General features: G+C 37.2%; 1 protein-coding gene across 4 annotated transcripts in view; it reads left to right on the top strand.

The window, feature by feature from the left end:
- LOC131592057 (calcium-dependent secretion activator 2-like) overlaps window positions 1–17482 on the top strand; it is a 283092-nt gene that overhangs the window by 52809 nt on the left and 212801 nt on the right. For all 4 annotated transcript variants that reach the window (XM_058863314.1, XM_058863313.1, XM_058863312.1 and 1 more), the window contains exon 2: window positions 3630–3743. In XM_058863314.1, the coding sequence (XP_058719297.1) occupies window positions 3630–3743 (114 nt within the window). The remainder of the gene's footprint in view (window positions 1–3629; window positions 3744–17482) is intronic.

The following is a 17482-nucleotide window of genomic DNA, read 5'->3' as shown; positions in this document are numbered from 1 at the left end:
TGCAACTTGAAAAAGTTATTCTTAATTTAATTAAATAGCTCTTTGAGAAGTTTCCTCTGTCTTAAATATTTTCACTATTTGATAGCTTACTAAGGTTAGCAAATATAAAGTGAAAAAACAAGTTACCTGAAGGACACAGGGATGGAAGGGAAGAAAGGTTGTTATCTGTTGTGTGATTGCAATAAAGAAAAAAAACAAATCTGAGGGCAGTTAATCTTGTTTTCTCTTAAATTTGTCTTTACTTATCTTCAGTCATTTCACTGAATGCAATCAAATCTGTTATTCTGAGTCACTGGAATTTAGTTACAGTATACATTCTCCCATGAAGCAGCAGTGGTTGTTTATGAAGTATCTCACAGTTATGACAACACATTCTATACCTCTGAGAATGTGAAATCCAAAGAAGCAATACAAAACTGAGGCAGGCAAATGGAAAGCAACAGAATCAATGAGGCTTTGTTGTATACTTCTAGTGGTATTCTGAGTTTAGTTTACGTTTGGGGGTACGTATAGTAATGCATTTTATTTTAAATTTCCTGTTTGTGGTTCTTCCTACTAAAATTAAAACGTGGAAACAGGCACGACAGTGAAGATGAGAGTGGACTGAAGGCAAAGGTCTGATGTGTATGGATCTCACACAGAGCAGAGGAGGAAGGGGCTTAAGTGATCGAAGGGAAATGCTCCTGCCAAGGACTTTGAGCTCCATTACGGGAGCTCCTACCACAGAAGATCTGCCCAGGCTTACTGCCCTTAACTTTAAGCATTTCTCTTGGGATTCTGGTTATACATGATGTCTTCTCTTGATCCATGTTGACCAGCTTTAGAGGTAGCTCAGACTTTGACAGGTTGAGCTGCTCTGCAGGATCCGAGAGCTAATGTCACCTGTTTCTCTTCCTTTGCTACTACAGCATTCCAATGCAATTAGTCTTTCTTTTTCTCTCCACATTTCCAAGCTATTACTTTTACTGAAGCTTTGTTTCATTTTTAAGTGCTTCAAATTGAAGAGTGTTAATGAATTCATTAAAAATGACCAACATAAAAAAAAGAGATGAGAGGAAATTCACTATACACTCAATATTCTGACAAGTGAAAAAACCCAGAGGAGCTGTATGCTACTATAAATTATTCTGTATCTTGACAGTTAACTGTGTCTCTATATGTGATAGTACTTTGGACATGTAAAATAGACTTCAGATCATCCTTAGTGTAAGTTGTAGCTTTTTATAATTTCCATTGGAAATACTATTATTTTTTAGCTTTGCAGGAGAATAAAGTATTCTGTACATGCAGATTTTCCACTGAAGTAAAGTAATTTAAGAAATATACAGCAATCTGAAAATGTCACTCAACCCTTAGAAATTCTTAATACCTAAAGCAATGAATATGAAAGTCATATGTAAATATTTTAAAGGCATTTCAGTTTGCTGAACTATGATGGTTAGAAATGAGAAATTCAGAATTAAATTTATATTTCGTTGCCTTATTCATAATGTTTTTGTTTGGTATGTGGGTAATAGAGAAGCAAATCACCTAAAGAATGAAATCTGCAAGCATGAAAACACATTTTCATAATTGCCTTGGCAGGAAGCCTGCATGTTCTCTTAGTAGAGTATTCCACGGGATGAAGGAGCTGCTTGCTCAGCAGAGGGGCACTGTCCGTGTGAGTGCTCGTCTCTTTTCTAAGTCCCCCAAAAGAATATGTGCATGCTGGAAAAAAAAACCTCAAACCATCCATAATGATTTGCATTTTCTGGTATCTCAACTTGTCCAAAATATTTAGAAAATGAGAGAAGAATAAGAGGAATCAAATCAGTGCAATGAGGTTTGATTTCTGTTAGAAACAGCTATCAAGTGTTGTGAAGATTCTGTGCAAGGAGTGGGTGTTTGGCAGGCAGGTGGATAGGTGCCATTTTGGGTGGATGTGCAGACACAATATGAATCCTTCTCCCATTGATTTTTAATTAGCAGTGGTACAGGATGGGGTGTCAGTGTCAGGCTGCTGCTCTCAGGAGTTCATGCAAGAAATTTATCCAAGTCACAGCAACCTCTATTGAAGTCTGTTTGCTTCTACAGGAGGCCTTTTTTTCCATAGGGGTCTCCTGGGGCTTGTTCCGTATTGTTAATTGTTTGGTTAAGATGAGGAACAGAATTATCATGTATTTTTTACTAGCTTGGATTTTTTTTTTTCAGAGGCATAGTTTATTGGCTTTGCATCACTACTGCCTACATTTCATTATTTTTTTTAGAGAATTTCTGATACTGCGTATATAGATGGCATCTATACTAATGTTTCCTGTCAAAATAAAACAGCTTTCAGGTTTGCAATCAGTTTGGAGAGTTTTGCAGAAAATTGTTACATTTTTCAAAGAACCACATGAGTTTGCAAGCTTAGCAAACTTTGTGGACGATGAAAATCTTCCCGTGGTATTAAGAAAATAGAAATTATCCATGGTAGGCCCATTATCAGGATAGCAGAGATTTTGCTAATTTTGTAACAGTGTTGTATCTTAAATGACTTCAAAGTGTTGAAACAAGAGACCTGAAAGCCTAAGGCCACCATATTTACTGTAGATGCCAAAAAATTCTTCAATAAGAAATGATTATTCCATTGGGAGCAGTGTCATTTGCTGCAGGTTATCCATTAGAAATATCACTTCCTGCCCTCTGGAAAAATATTTACATTTTCTGGCTATATGTTTATTTGTTTGTTTGTTTTACTTAAGCAAAATGCAGGAGGGATGAAAAAACCTTTCTGTCATTTGTGTTTGGAATTTTTTTTAGTGTTAAATCTAAAGTTCAAGAATATGATGTGATATTCAAACTTCTCACAGATTTGATAAGGAGAAATATCCTACTAAATAATTCAAGAATTGATAGAAACCTTGGCAGAAGACCTCTGCCTGGATCCCTGGAGAGCTTCCAAACTTTGCTTTTTCCCTTAAAACGAAACTTTGGTAAAAATGGGTTGATTGCAAGTTTTAATTGTGTAATGTGCCCTTCTAGGGGTTTGTTTTCAAAATGTACTCAACTTTGATATGAACTCCACCAAATGGTATTGGGTGTCCATCTCGGAGCTTTTGTCTGCTCTTCCCTAAGATCCTGTTGTTTCACGTCATTAATAGTGTTGTAGCATCAGTGGCTAGAACTCCATTTTCTTCACAGTGCACATGCTTGTTGAAGCACTCCAGTGGTAGTGCCTACTTCACTCCAAAAAATGCAGGCATCTCAGTTGTGTATGCTCAGTTCTTTGAAGGCTGAAAAGAAAATTATGTATTTGAAGACAAGCTAAGAGCTAATTTTTATTAGCTGCTGCTGCTGCTGCTGCTGCTGTGGAGCAGACCAAGTATTATATTCAGCATATGCATATAAAATACTGCACAGAAGTATCCATGCAGACCTACCTCAGGGTCTTGCCACAAGGGAAAGAGCAGAAGTTTCCTTGGGTGCTGCCTGGGTGCATGTCTGTTTTGTCCAGCTGGAGCTCCAAAGAGCTGCCATTCACCAGGGAGCCTCTGTCTCCTTTTTCCCGTTCACAGGTTCCGTGTGTGTACAGTGCTGTGTGTTTTTACTTGGAGACTAACTGCATTTATTTTTGTTCTCTCCCCTCTCTTTGTTTGTTTCTTGCATAGCTCAACAAGCAGCAGCTGCAGGTACTGAAGGAACGTTTCCAGGCCTTTTTGAACGGGGAGACGCAAATCGTAGCAGATGAAGCGTTTTGCAATGCTGTGCGAAGTTACTATGAGGTGAGCTCTGTGCTTTGTTCTGTTTGTTCGTGGTGTGCCTTTTAATGCACGTACAAGGAAAGTAATTTTAAGTTTCAAAGGCTGTGAATTTACAAACCTTCTAGAAACAATTTCCTCCTAAACTAGCTTTGCTGTTTTAAAAATTGAAATCTACTGCCTGATCACAAGAGAGAAAATGAACTGGAAAATATTCACCCTTTTTTAAGAAGAGAAAAAAAATTAGAAGATAAAATGAAAAACCCCTGGTGCTAAAAATCTTCCTGGCAGCACTTGATACAACTAGGCACTGCTATCTTTATCTCCATATGTCCAAGGTAGCTCTTTTAATCAGCACTTTGTAAGTTACCATCCTGAGAAATATGTCTTCAGATTTTTAGTTACCATGCAGAAGGTTTTGGTGAGGACCTGCCTGTTCCCTTCCAAAAGAACAGAAGCTTTCCGTGCTGACGGGCCAGCTCTCACAATCTGCTGTGACCTCCCAGGCATGTTCAGCGCCTACAGCCCCAGTGCAGATCTGTAGGTGGATTTTAATTGCCTGAGGGAGGGGTCCAGTTCTAAACTAGAGGGCAGTTCCCTGTCCAACAGCAGCACAGGGCCAGTGAATTAACTTGTTACTCTTAGTAAATGTTACTGTGTTTTCATTCGGGTTCATCTAACTTCTGACCTGCTCAATTAATCAAAAAGGCTGGAAGTTAAACTTCTATGCTTTTTGAGATGTCTTCCTTCATATTTCAGCCTACCACAGTTTGGGTTTTTTTAATTAGCTTTATTTTTGGTATATTATTTGTTCATTTTTTTTTTGTCAGCTATTTGCTATTGAATAACTTTTCTCAAGCAGAAAAATATGAGATATATGTCCTAGTTTGGTTTTATCTACAATAAGTTATGTTGCACAACAAAAAAGAAAGGGATGGGCAAATGGTTTTCCTGTTGTGCTGAAATCATGGACTCAGTGTGTAGAAATAGAAATTTTTATAGAAACCATAAAACTCAGTGTGAGTTTTCCCATATTATGGTCTGATCAGTGCTGTGGCATTTGAAATTAAGGAGTTCTCGCAAAAACACTTGTGAAAAGATGGGGATAGCTCTGCAGGTGGAACTAGAATATGGACATTCTCAAGGTACTGTTTTAGGTGTGTGAGAACACAATAGAAGTGGTTAGAAAGTAATCTATTTCTCTGTGTAGGCAAAGAAGTTAAGGCTGGGAGGAAGGGCAGTCTGGAAGATGGTGCAGGGCAGGGCTGAGCTAGTTAGTGGCCCAGCAATAGGCTTCAGAGTAGGGGGATGTCTCAAGACACTCAACTTGGGGTAGAATTGAAAAAGATTTAAAGGTTATAGTTCATTCTTTAGCAAAATGTGTAAAAACTTGATGTGTTAGAGGAAGTAGTCTGCTCTTTGGAAAGGATGTGATAGTGAATAAAAATGCTTTTAAAATAAATGTCTAAACTGTAACTGTTCTGTTAAGATTTACTTCATGCCTTTTTTAATGAAATGTTTTAGACACTTTGAAAATTGTTTTTAGCATATTTGCTCTTGCAACGAAAAGCTGTGCATAATAATCTAAGATAAACTTATAAAATGAAAGGCTCAAATTTTCCAGCTATTTTCAGACATTCACCATTTTGAATTAAGTGTACAAGTGTTCTGTGTGTTCAGTTTCAAACAGAGAGTTCCAAAACTCTCAGCAGTACTGTAAAGGCTATAATGACACCAAGGGCTTCATCCTGTGTTAATATACCATGAGCTGCTATGCCAGCTGTAATTTCAGTCTTTTGTTTATTTGTTTATCCCAGCCTCCCAATTCCATTTTGCATTCTTTGCACAGACTTCCCTCCAGACTTGCACAGCCCTTTCCATTTCAGCAGTTTGAGTCAGCATTTGCTAGTCATTTTTAATTTCTTTTCAGGGTTGTAGTAGATAGTTACCAGTAGATTTAATGACCAGTGCAGTGGTGGAATCCAGCTGGAGACTTAGTTCAAGCTACTGCTGCTCTTTAATGCATTTTATTCAAATTTTATGTATCTGATCACATATTCTCATCTTTACTTGTATGTGTCTCTTGTGCCTTTTTCCTTTTTTTTGCTACCCATTTGTTGAAAATATTAGTCTCTATTATTTCTTTGTGTATTCTGTTGATGCCAGGCTTTGATGCTTTCTCTTCTCTATGTCTATCACATATGATCCATCACATCTTCCATGTGGTGATATTTGTTAGTACTGAGTTATGGGCATGGTCCTTGTTTCTGTCATACAGAATCTTACAAACTTCCATGTTGATTTCCTTATACTTTAGTTGCTCACCTACAGTTCAATTTTACCTGATAGGGCAGGAAATAAATATGTGGTCTCCTCAGTAATCATTTTATTCTGAAAAGTATTAACTTGCTTTTAATCCTATGCAGCAGTCATGGTTTGAGAGTTATTATAATATTGTTTGCAAATCCAGGGTATATTAATTACTGTAGTTGATTTTCTACTTTAAATTTGAAAGTGAAAGAGAAGGTTTGTTCTGGGAATGTGACATAAATTCTGTATCAGTAGTTGCAGGTGTTTTCATTGTAATCCGTAATTAATGAGTTTGTTCAGACTGTGTCCTCTTAAGAACCTTAAGAGAAAGCTCCAAGGCTTTAGAAACTTATTATTGCTCAGTCTTTGATTTACTTTTTTATAAATATTTGCAGAAAGAACAATTTATTTGCTAGATAAATAAATACGAATTTCAGCATTCATTTCACTAGGCTGTAAGTCATGCTCCTCTGTCAGAACCACTTGGGAAGTTTACACCAGTCAAGTTTTTTGTCTTATTTCCTCCACTATGTCTTTTCCAATGATGCTGTGTTTTTTAAGAAGAGAATAATAATTCTCTGAATAATCCATTGGTTTTCATTTACCTTTAAAATGCAGTAGAAAAAAACTTTGCATTGATACAAAAAGTTACATAAACTCTTCTTTACTCTCCAGAAAAGATTATTTTCATGTTCTCTGTAATCTCCCACTAGAATCCCACCACACTTTCTGAAAGTCTCACTGAAATTTAGCATGTTTCATTTTTGTATAGATGAAAGTGTGAGTGTCTTGTTTTCCTATTCAGACTCAGGTTAGAGAAGGTATGGAAATTGCAAATATTTCCTCTTTCTGAAATCATTCTCTCAGAATTAACATAGGATTTTATTTTTTTGTATGTGGAAAATTCCATTACAGACATTGAGCCAGATTCTAATCAGTAGAACATCAGATGCTGGTGCTGCTTTTCAGATAAAGAGAAAAATTCAATCATATGGCAATTTTTTATGAGTAATTATATTGGACACACTGCTAAGTATAAAATTAAGTGAGAAAATGAGTTATGAAATAAAGTCTTCTTATGCTTAATTCAACCCTGTATTTTAAAAACTTGTTTTTGAAACAGTAGATAATCTTTCATTTATCAATTCTTGCATGCTTTTTCACTAAGGCTTGTTGGAGTCTGAAATACAGACTGTGTGCCCTTGTTTTTAATGTTTAGTTCTGGGATTCAAGAGAACGCTGAATTTCATATAATATGAAATTCATGAGCATGTTTTCATAGTGATACATGAAAACAAATGATAAAGTTAGATAAGAAAGGTAGGTGTGTAGATTAGAAAGTTTCTTAAATCACTGGGTGAAAAAGTAGTTTAGAGAACAGGAGACAATATGGAGGATTTAGGGTGTTGTCCCTTGTCTTTCTTCTTTCTTCTTCATGTTCTTCTCCTAGAGGTTTTTGGGTAATAGTTAGTGATTGGATAGAAAATGCCGCAGTGCATCACAGAGGTGATGGGTCATTGGGTCATTAAGAAAAATAATATACGTGTCTATTGTTAATTGGATAAAAATAAGTATAAAGATAAAAGAGCTGCGTAGTTCGGGGCCATTTTGTGTATCAGACATGAAGTGTGCCACAAGGCCTTGTTTGTACCATCAGAAAAAAGAAATGTGCCAAATTGCAAAGATTAACCTTGTAACCAGCCTGGAGAGATCTGTTAAGTTTTGTAAGGATCCTTCAATAAACACGAGAAACAAGATTCTAACGAGCTTGAGAGTTTACTTCGAATAATAAAGATTGAGATAAGTGGAACTCCCCACGAGGGAGGATCCCAGAAGAATTCAGCCCAGAGAAGGCTGGGAAACTATAGAAAAGCTGTATCTACAGAGAATTCAGCCCAGAGAAGGCTGGGAAACTATAGAAAAGCTGTATCTACAGAGAATTCAGCCCAGAGAAGGCTGGGAAACTATAGAAAAGCTGTATCTACAGAGAATTCAGCCCAGAGAAGGCTGGGAGACTAGAGAAAAGCTGTATCCACAGAGAACTGAGCCCAAAGGAGGCAAAGAAAAGAGAGACAGAGGTAACAAGGCTGGAAAATGTTGTGCAGAGCCCTGAGAGGTTTTATCACCACCTTTAATATACTTACCTCTAAAAGGTATGCATATACCTTGGGCTAAACTCACAGTGCTAATCCTTTAGTCTTGAATGTATGCAGGCTTAGGTGTCAGTAAAATGGGTGCAAAGAACTGTAATGAATGTTTGAAATACTGTGAAAACTTTTTCAATATTGTAATGATTCAAATTCTCAGGTTTTCAACTCTGCTTTAAGCCATGTGAAGCTGCAAGAAGTGCTCCTGGTGTTTTTCCTGTTTTTCTTGCTCCATTTTAAGTATGTGGTTCTAAGCCATGATTACTTCATGCTGCTTAAATCTGAATGTTAAATGCAGGATCTATAACGCTTAGTACCGTGGGGTGTTTTGAGAATTTAAAATCAGTCTTTGTTCAACTGTACCAGTTTGCCTGTGATACAGAAATCATATTTAATGTACTTTCTGTTTAAATTGAGGGGATTTGTGTACACAAACCTAGGTGTTAATTTGGCACTGCCAGGCTGCAAAAAATTAACTAAAAATAGAATACAAAGAAAACAATAAGAAAGAGGACCCATATCATAGAATCATATAATGATTTGAGTGGGAAGGGACTCCAAAGATCATGTAGTCCAATCTGCCTGCCACAGGCAGGGACATCTTTCACTAGATAAGTTGCTCAAAGTCCCATCCAACCTGGCTTTGAGGACCTCCAGCAATGGGGCATCTACAAATTCTCTGGACAATCTGTTCCTGTATTTTACCACCCTTATCATAAAAATTTCTTCCTTACATCCAACCCAAATCTACCCTTAACAGCTTTCTAAATGGTAAAAGTGCTTCCCTTCATACCTTTGTGCATAGGTGGCACCTTTCAGTTTCTGCAGTAAGTAGGCCAAGTGTCCTACAATTACCAAGCTCCTGTGGTACCAAATCCTGAACTGCTAATGCAAGGCTTTGCACTTACCCTTAGAAAAGTATGAATTGTGCTCACGGGAGCTTTTTTATATGAAGACCTTAAATGTTGTTTTACTCTGTAAAAAAAGTTGAGGTATTTCTCTAAGCGGTGAAGTGATGCTATTTCTGCCCATGATTATGGAAAACTTGGTCTGAAAATGTTTTGCATGAGTGTGAGGGCAGAAGGACTTCACTGATGAAATGAGAAAAAGGAGCTAACTTTCAGGACTAAGTGGTGCTTTGGTTGCTTTTACAATTTTATTTTTACTATCAGCTATTTTAGGCACCACATTTTTATTTGAGACAACAAAAGGCATAGTTGATCCTGATGAATGTTTCAGAGATGAAGATGACACCTAAAGGAACAAAAAAGCATTCATTAGAATCAAAACATAGTACTCACAAAATAAATAGTAATTAAATGTTGGAACATTCTGGTTTTTTATTATTGAGATAAAATAATGGAATCAGTAGATTAACCATTTATTTAAATACATTAGGCTAATAAGTGTAGAAGCTAACAGCTTCAGAGCATAAATTCACTGGTTTCTTCTTTCCTTTTTTTTAAAGTCATAACTGACATACACGTATATTTAAGGATTTGGGCTTTTTTTCTCTGGTCAGGTTCTCTTCAAAACCTTAGTACTACATCAGCATGGGATTTATGGTTGGTACAGTATAATTTGGAGAAGCTGTTTCAAAAGGATGTTAATTTTTATATTAACTATAGGATAATCTTGTGGTTTGCCTTGTGAGGATGCCTTTTGACACCAGATACATTTGTAGTTTCAGCCTATTAGCACTTCCAGGGTTTCCTTCCTGTTGCTTGAAAACACTGGCAGACTTGAGGTCAGTATAATATTCTATGGGATCTGTTATTTAAGATGTCTGGCGTAGGCCAGTTCTTTGAAAAGCTTCATTAAAGTTTCAGGGCACCCCCAGAAAAGATGAATAACACAGGTTTAATTAGGTCATCCATTTTCTTGAAGGTCTAGTGCCTTCAGTGTCTTGGATCACCAGCCACAATTTGGCATGTAATGGAGATTGTCTCACTGTTAGCCCTCTAATTATTTTCCTGGAAGAAGTGAGGGGGCGATAAGATACAACAAATTAAAATGTGCTTTACATGATCTTGACCTCTTTCACATAAGGAGAGACCCGATAGGTCTCTGCAAGGTTTGTGATGCTGAGCTTTCTCTTGAGAGTGCTCTTGTACTGCTGTTGCATGAAAAGTGTATCGGTGCTGAAATCTGCAAAGTCTCTTGCTTTACACATGTGTAACTATTCTCTGCGTGTTCAGACTGGAGCTCCCCTTTTCACTCTCACCTGTATGGTGTTAGAGAGGATGCACAAAAACATACAGCTACTGTTGAAACTCTGTTTGTCTCTCTGGACACTGATATTTGTGGATGATCACTATTACTTTGAGAATGACATAAGGTTTCTATATTAGCATGGTTGTAAAAGACCTGTATATCAAACTTTTCAATGAGGTAGGTGGTTGATGGATAGAGTTTAGTGCATTACTTATACCAATCCTTTGGTTTGGATGTACTGATAAGAAGACAGGAAGGAATGGCTCATTGAATGTAGATTAAAAAATTTCCAGTGGTGGTACACATTTTTGTTTGTTTGGTGACTGTTGTTGTCCCAGGCAAAGGAGGATGTCTGACACTGTGCTGCAGAGGTAATTAGGGTTGGGTAGTGAGGTATGTCTCTACTGTAGTAAGCATTATGTGATGTTAGCTACTTGTTCATTAGATAAATTCTGAATGTCTATTAATCTGAACAAACCAATTAGAAAACCAGCAATGGCCCACACTTACACAACAGTGAATTTGGTCTGCTTTACTTAATTGTTTTTTCCTTAATCTCAGTGCTGTTTCACTCAGTCTCAGAGGAAAACAAAACTTATCTGGACCTTGGTTTTGCAGTTAACAGCATGTTGCACTGAGACATAGACTATGTATGTTTTTGTTGATGCTGTCTTCTGGGCAACTAAAGGCAGTGGGGATTTTTTTTCAGCTATCCTGATATTAGGAAAAAATGTGACAGTTTAACTTCCTATCTGGCAAAATCTTGCGGGTGATAGTAACATTTTATTCTGCTTTTTTATTTTTTTTTATCTGAAAATTAAAATTTTAATTTTAAAAAACACAATTCCATTATGTGAAAAGATTTTTCTTTCACTTCATAACAAAAGGATTGTAACTTTTATCTTTTTAAGTTATCCTTCCAGCTAGCTTTGCCAGGTCTCAGCACAGAGCCCTTTAAGTCCTCTAGATGTGGAAATACTATCACAAAATATTTCTTGAAGAGTTACGTTAATGCAAATGAATTTTCTTTTGTGCCTTTATATCGTGACATCGTTGTGTTCCATTCAGCAATATCGCAGGGAGTCTCCAAATCAATTCACAGCAACAGGACACTTTTTTTCTCCTTTTAGAAGTCAAACAGGTATTCAGCCATGACTGAATTGCTGTCTCAGTGACCAGAGAGAGGTGTGTAGCTTCACCTTGATAGTACACTTGAAGTGTCTCAATACAAGTGAAAATTCTTACAAGATGCTTATAAGACTCCATTTGAGCCAAAGTTAGTCCAATCAGGGTCTCTCTGTCTCCTGACTCTTTAGGTTCTGGAATTTTCTCATGTAATTTCTTTAAGCTTCAGGTTTTGATTAGCAGTCAACTGGATAAAGTTGCTATATTCATCTAATTAAACTTTTCACTGAATTGCAAAAAAATACTATCTGATTGATATCTTGGTCTTAAACACACTGAAAAAAACCCAAAACCCAAACTAAACCAATCAACCAACCAAATACCCAAACCCCAACCCATTCAACAAATAAGCAGTAAATGAGAAAACCTCTTATTTTCAAGCAGCATCAGATTGTATTTTTAGGACTTGTATTTATTACCCTGTTTATTGTTTCGCTTACTCTTGGATTTGTAGATGGTGGGATAAATAACTTTTGTTTGAATGTTTTAATTGAACCTCTGCCCCTATTTTACTTTGTGTTAGAAACTTCTCAAAATCTTTTAAACTTAAAAGTAATACCTTGAAAAAGTTCTGTTAATGATGAATTCTTTAATCTCTAAGTAAACCAAGGTACAGAAGGTAAGGGCTAAAAAAATCTCACAAATGCATGGCTGAAATCCAGAAATCAGTAAATGAGAAGTGATGTTTTAAATTCTCACCGATCTCTCTCAACCCCATTTTAAATCTATTCTGATACTAATTTCAAAAGCCAACAACATATTCTTATATCCTGAGAAATGTAAAGGCAGGACACAGTGATGATGTAAATATTTTCTGAGTGATTTATTTCTCGAGTTTTGCTTGATTTGCATTTCCCACCATGGGGTGTTTCTGGAAAGCTACATTGGAAAACAAGATTCTTTTCAAGCTTTTATTTCCTAAACTACTGTAGAGATGGCTTTTTCTATTTCATGTTGCCTTAAAAAAGCTACACTCCTCACCAAGCAAGCAAGATGTTTCTTCAACCTTAAATGCAGGCATAAAGTTTCTATCCACCCAAGACTCTCAATGAGAAACAGCATTATCTTAAATAGAGCATACTAGGAGAAACAGATTATCGAGTCTATTCCTATTACTGCATGCCTTCTTCAAGCATAGCTAGTGAACAGTATCTACCTCATTAAGGAAACTTTCTTTCCACTTGGCCTTGCCAGTAAACCATTTCTCCTAATTTCCTCATTCAGAATTTCCTATTAACTTAAGGTCATTGCATTAATTTAATGTCATTGCTTAGCTTGCTTTGTTGTAAATGTTTAGTGTACAATCCCTCCTTTTATTGACTTATCCTTTTATATAAATGTGTCTGTCCTGTGCCTCCTTAGCAAAACAAAAATACTGAGCAAATTATATGTTCTTAATCTGTAGTACATAATTTTATGTCAGGCATTTATTATGATCCCTGTTTGGGCTTTCTTATCTCTTAGGGCTGCAAACAGAGCCTCAAATCCTGGTGTGGTTCTGATACTTTGTACTGCTTTATATTTTGCTCTGTAATTCCTCTCATCCAGGTAGTAATGGTCCTTTCTGAAGTGAGTGATCAGAAGAGATTTGAATTTTAAGAATAATGTAAAGGAAGAAGAATATGACTACAGGTGTTTTGAGCACATGTCTAGGGCATTTGTTCCATGAGCTACCCTGCCCCTACCTCAGTTAGCTTGTCCAGAACTGGCTCCCGTCCATCTATTTGCCAGCACGTGGTCACAGAGATGTGCTCCAGAATTCAGAGCCAAGTCCCACGCAGCCTGCCTGCTTGCAAAGTGACTGGCAAGATGATTAAAGACCATGCTGCTGGTTAGTTGGTTTTTTCCTTTTTTTTCTTAGGAAATAGTCAAGAGATGCAGTTCTGCATCTGTACTTAGAGATCCATATGGTCCTAGATGTGCATATGATTCGATTTCTCTGGACATCTTTGTGCTTCCCGATATCTTAAGAACTGGTGCCAAAGTAGCTGTTAAGATGCTCAGCATGCTACCAGGGCAGCAGTGCCCAGCTAGAGAGCTGCAACTGGGTGCTTGGAACTTACGAGCATCACGTTACTTTCAGCATTTCCCCTCAGCTTGAATGTCAAGCATGCTGGTTTGCAGCCCAGCATGAGAAAATGAATAGTCTCCTGGAGATGAGACCTTGATGTTTTTGTTATATTTAAGCTTTCTGTTCTTGGAGTACTTTTCATAAACTAGGAAGTGTTTTCCTTTGAGGGAAGCAGGCATGCTTTTTTTCCATGTGTTTGTGTCTCTGCAATTTTCACTGTGATAAATATGCTTTGTGAATAATATGTTTTTCTACTCCTTGCATGCGGGTACTCCTGCAGCAGAGCCTTCCAAATTTAAGAGTAAGAAGTGTATTAATCAGAGATGACGTTTCAATTTCAAGGAAATCCAAGCTTTTCTCAAATCTTCATTCCTGATCAGCATAAGATTGGTCACAAATAAACATTTAGCTCCCTTTTTTTTTTGTCTATTCACTTGAAAGTCTTCTGTAATCTTTCTTTGAGCATTGACAATAAAAGGAATATACCTTTGTCAGTTTATATATTAAATTACAGCTTGTTTATTTGGTCTTTCTCTTTTGGTTTATTTGTTTTCCTTGGTTTGTTTATGTCCAGACAATCTGGAATTCTGTGGTAGAAATCTGTTGACAAATTACAAGAGTCATAATACCCCAATACTAATACCCCTTCACTGTTTTACTGGTTGTCTCTGAATGCAATTCAGTTTTTAATCCTTTCAAGAGTGTTTCCTTTATAAGTCGTTAAATTATATGGAAGCAAAAGGAAACAAAGCAAATCTAAGTGTCTAGTTCTGTACATTTTTTTGCAGTGTTGTAATGAGCTGTGACACATTCAATGTGATCAGTAGTACTGGATGCCCACTGAAACCTCTTTGGCTTTACTCTCTTTTCATCTCTTACACCTTCCTCCAGGGCAGTAGTGCAGAAGTCTTTTATTTGAGATAAATCTGCAAATTAGAAAATATCCTTAATTTTTGCCTTCAGTTAATTTTGTAATTTTAAAGTTTAATCTTTCATAATGGAAAGCAAGTTATTTTCTTCTCTTGGCTTTTGAGCATTTGTAGCTCAATAAAACTTAGAAGAAAGCTATGAAAAAACCACCAAAACAGCACAGCTACATAATTTAAAAAACTTGATTTAAAAAAAAGGCAATGAGGAAGTTTCCCAAACTTAATAACATTCAAGCAGCAATATTATGTCAGATCAATATTATGTCAAATCTAAGATATTCGGTCTCCTTTGTCAGATACTTCCAAATCAAAGAAGATTTCTAAAGAAAAAATAGCAGGGCAGGAGAGGCTCATGAAAGGATTTCCAGGAGTGTCTTCTTCAATTATAGTCATCAGGGCTCAGGGAGATTCTCTGCCTGTCCACGTTTCCATCACTGGTAGCAGCATAAGGCAATTAACCAGTTCTTCAGTTTTGTCTTTCAGCAACAGGAAGAGATTGTAGTTACTGTATTTGTATTCCATGCAGGCACTTCTCTGTCTGGAAAATGAGCCCTGCATCAGTTGTTAAAATGTTATGTTTTCTCATTTCTCAGAAGTTTGTTTTTGGGTAGGCATTAGAATGATTAGAATTGTTAGGCATTAGAAGCCCTGTTGTGTTATCTCCATCTACAATCAATTCCTCCAATGTAGTAAAGGTGGTTTTAGTTGTTTGACCATTCTTTCTCTGCTTATCTTGGGAGGGAATAACAGACTTGGAGAAGTAATCTTAAAATGCAGACATTTCTTCTGACAATGGTATACTGTAGTAAAGATTTTACAGGTGTTCAGTTGTGGAAAGACCAAGTAAGCTGGTCCTTGGGACTCCAGTAACTGATGTAGGTTGTGTGACTGGAGAAAAAAGTTATTTTGAAACACCAATTCTGATCCAAGACTTAAATCAATAATCAGTGATTAATTGTAAATGATCTCCGTTGCCTTATTCCTACTCTCAGCCTTCTGACTGCACTTCAGCTATGCTACAGATACAACTGAGAAAATGAAACAAGGGAACAAAAAGAAGTGATGCATTCCATTTATCTCCTTTGGTTTCACTGCATGCTTTGACTTGATTCTGACAAGGGGCTCAGAAGGGAAGAAGAAGGAGCGTGTCTCAAAGTGTGCTGGGAATCCAGAGCCCCACCGTGGCAGTGCAGCTCACTGTGATGCTTTTAGCTCTCTTTCCCTCTCGGTCTACTGAGCACATCCATCAAGGCTCACTGAGAAGTAAGCTAAAGCTTTCATCCTTCCACATGAAAGAGATTTACCACTTTTCTAATCCAACTAGCAGTGAGTACTGCTTTAGAAAGTCAGTTTCTGATGATGATGAACTGATCACAAAGGAAAAAGTAAAATGTCCTTCTTCCCTGCTTGGGTTTTTCTGATGCCACCATTATGCTACTCTGAATGTAGTTATAGTTCTACATGTTCAACTCTGGTGTTGAACTTCAAAGCTAAGATGAGAGGAAGGATAGATCCAAATCCACACCCATCACAGGTCCTGAAGAGAAGATGAATAAAAGACCAAGAGGAATAAAAGACCATCACCCTCATGTGAATAACAAGTTTCTCACTGTTGGAGGAGTGAGCTTTAAACACAAAGGACTTATCATAGTGGCCATTGGCCCAGGTATGTACAGATGCCAAAGTCCTTTTTTTGGACACCTCTGAAACAAAAGTTGAAATGTCACCACAGGTTTTACTTGAAAAGTATTCTCCTGGAGAGATACCTTCTTTCTGATATTAAGCAAGGAGAGCTCCTCTACATTTAAGGATGAACCCAGAAGGAGTATGCAGCTTTAGTTTCCTTGGCAATGTTACAAAGATGGGTCTGAGAATTGTGAGTGGGCTGCATCCTTCCAGTGTGCCAGCCTGATTATCATGACTCAACAGGTGTGCAGTTTGCATCTAACTGCATTCTGTAGGCCCATGGAGACTGAATTGTCTGCCAGCATTATGAGACGGTTTGATGATACAGAGGTCAGTCTTCTATAACCAAAAAACAGCAGCAAGAAAATAAGAATTTCCATGTGAGAGCTGCTATAACTGTTTTAAGACTGCCTGTGGAACAAAGATAAGGCCTCCTTGAACAGGAGTCACTGAGAAATTTCCAAGCAGCTGCAGGGAAGATTTAACTTGTGAAATGCAGGTTTCTGTTCTACCATTTACTCTGAGAAGAACTGTGTGTATGTTATAAATGGAGAGGGATTTTTAAACAAGTTTTTGTCTTTGCTCATGCCTCTGGCAGTAGACAGTAACTTTACTGAGGTGGCCAGCACTCCAAAATCCAGTCTTGTTACAAATTCTTAATAATGGTCAATTAGGTCTATTACAAAATGAATTATTTATTTGATAGACACAAATTCAACAGACGTAAGACTTTAACAGATGACCCTACACAGGATAAAGAAGCAGTACTAGTAGATAAACAAGCGTGATTGAGGTACCTGTATTACAGCTAGTGAAGAAATACTATGGATTAGGATTCAATGTTTCTTACCATCCAGTTGCTGATGGGACGTACAGATGATCCTTCCTCTCAATTTCCAGAAAAGTATCCAGGGAGATGCATCCAAACTTTGTGGGAGAAGCCCTGCACATTTCCAGGGTGCGTATAGGAGGCTTCTGTCTCTGTGATAATTTGTGTAGCTTTTATAGTGTAAAGCAGTGACTTTCAGTCAATGATATTTACATTTTCTCTCTCTCTCTACATCTGCTCTCCAGACCAAGATGTTTATTCTTAGCTGGGGGTCTCAGCCCTTTTGGCACCAGAGATAACCCCCTGTTATATGAAGACTTGCAGGGGCTGTAGGCTTCACAGTAATTATTTCTTTAAACCTGATTTCCTCTACTGAAGGGAAAGGTGTATCT

Source organism: Poecile atricapillus, chromosome W (assembly GCF_030490865.1).
Source record: "Poecile atricapillus isolate bPoeAtr1 chromosome W, bPoeAtr1.hap1, whole genome shotgun sequence".
NCBI classification, from domain to species: domain Eukaryota; kingdom Metazoa; phylum Chordata; class Aves; order Passeriformes; family Paridae; genus Poecile; species Poecile atricapillus.
The sequence above is the reverse complement of the archived record's forward strand: the minus strand, read 5'-3'. Positions and strand labels throughout refer to the sequence as shown.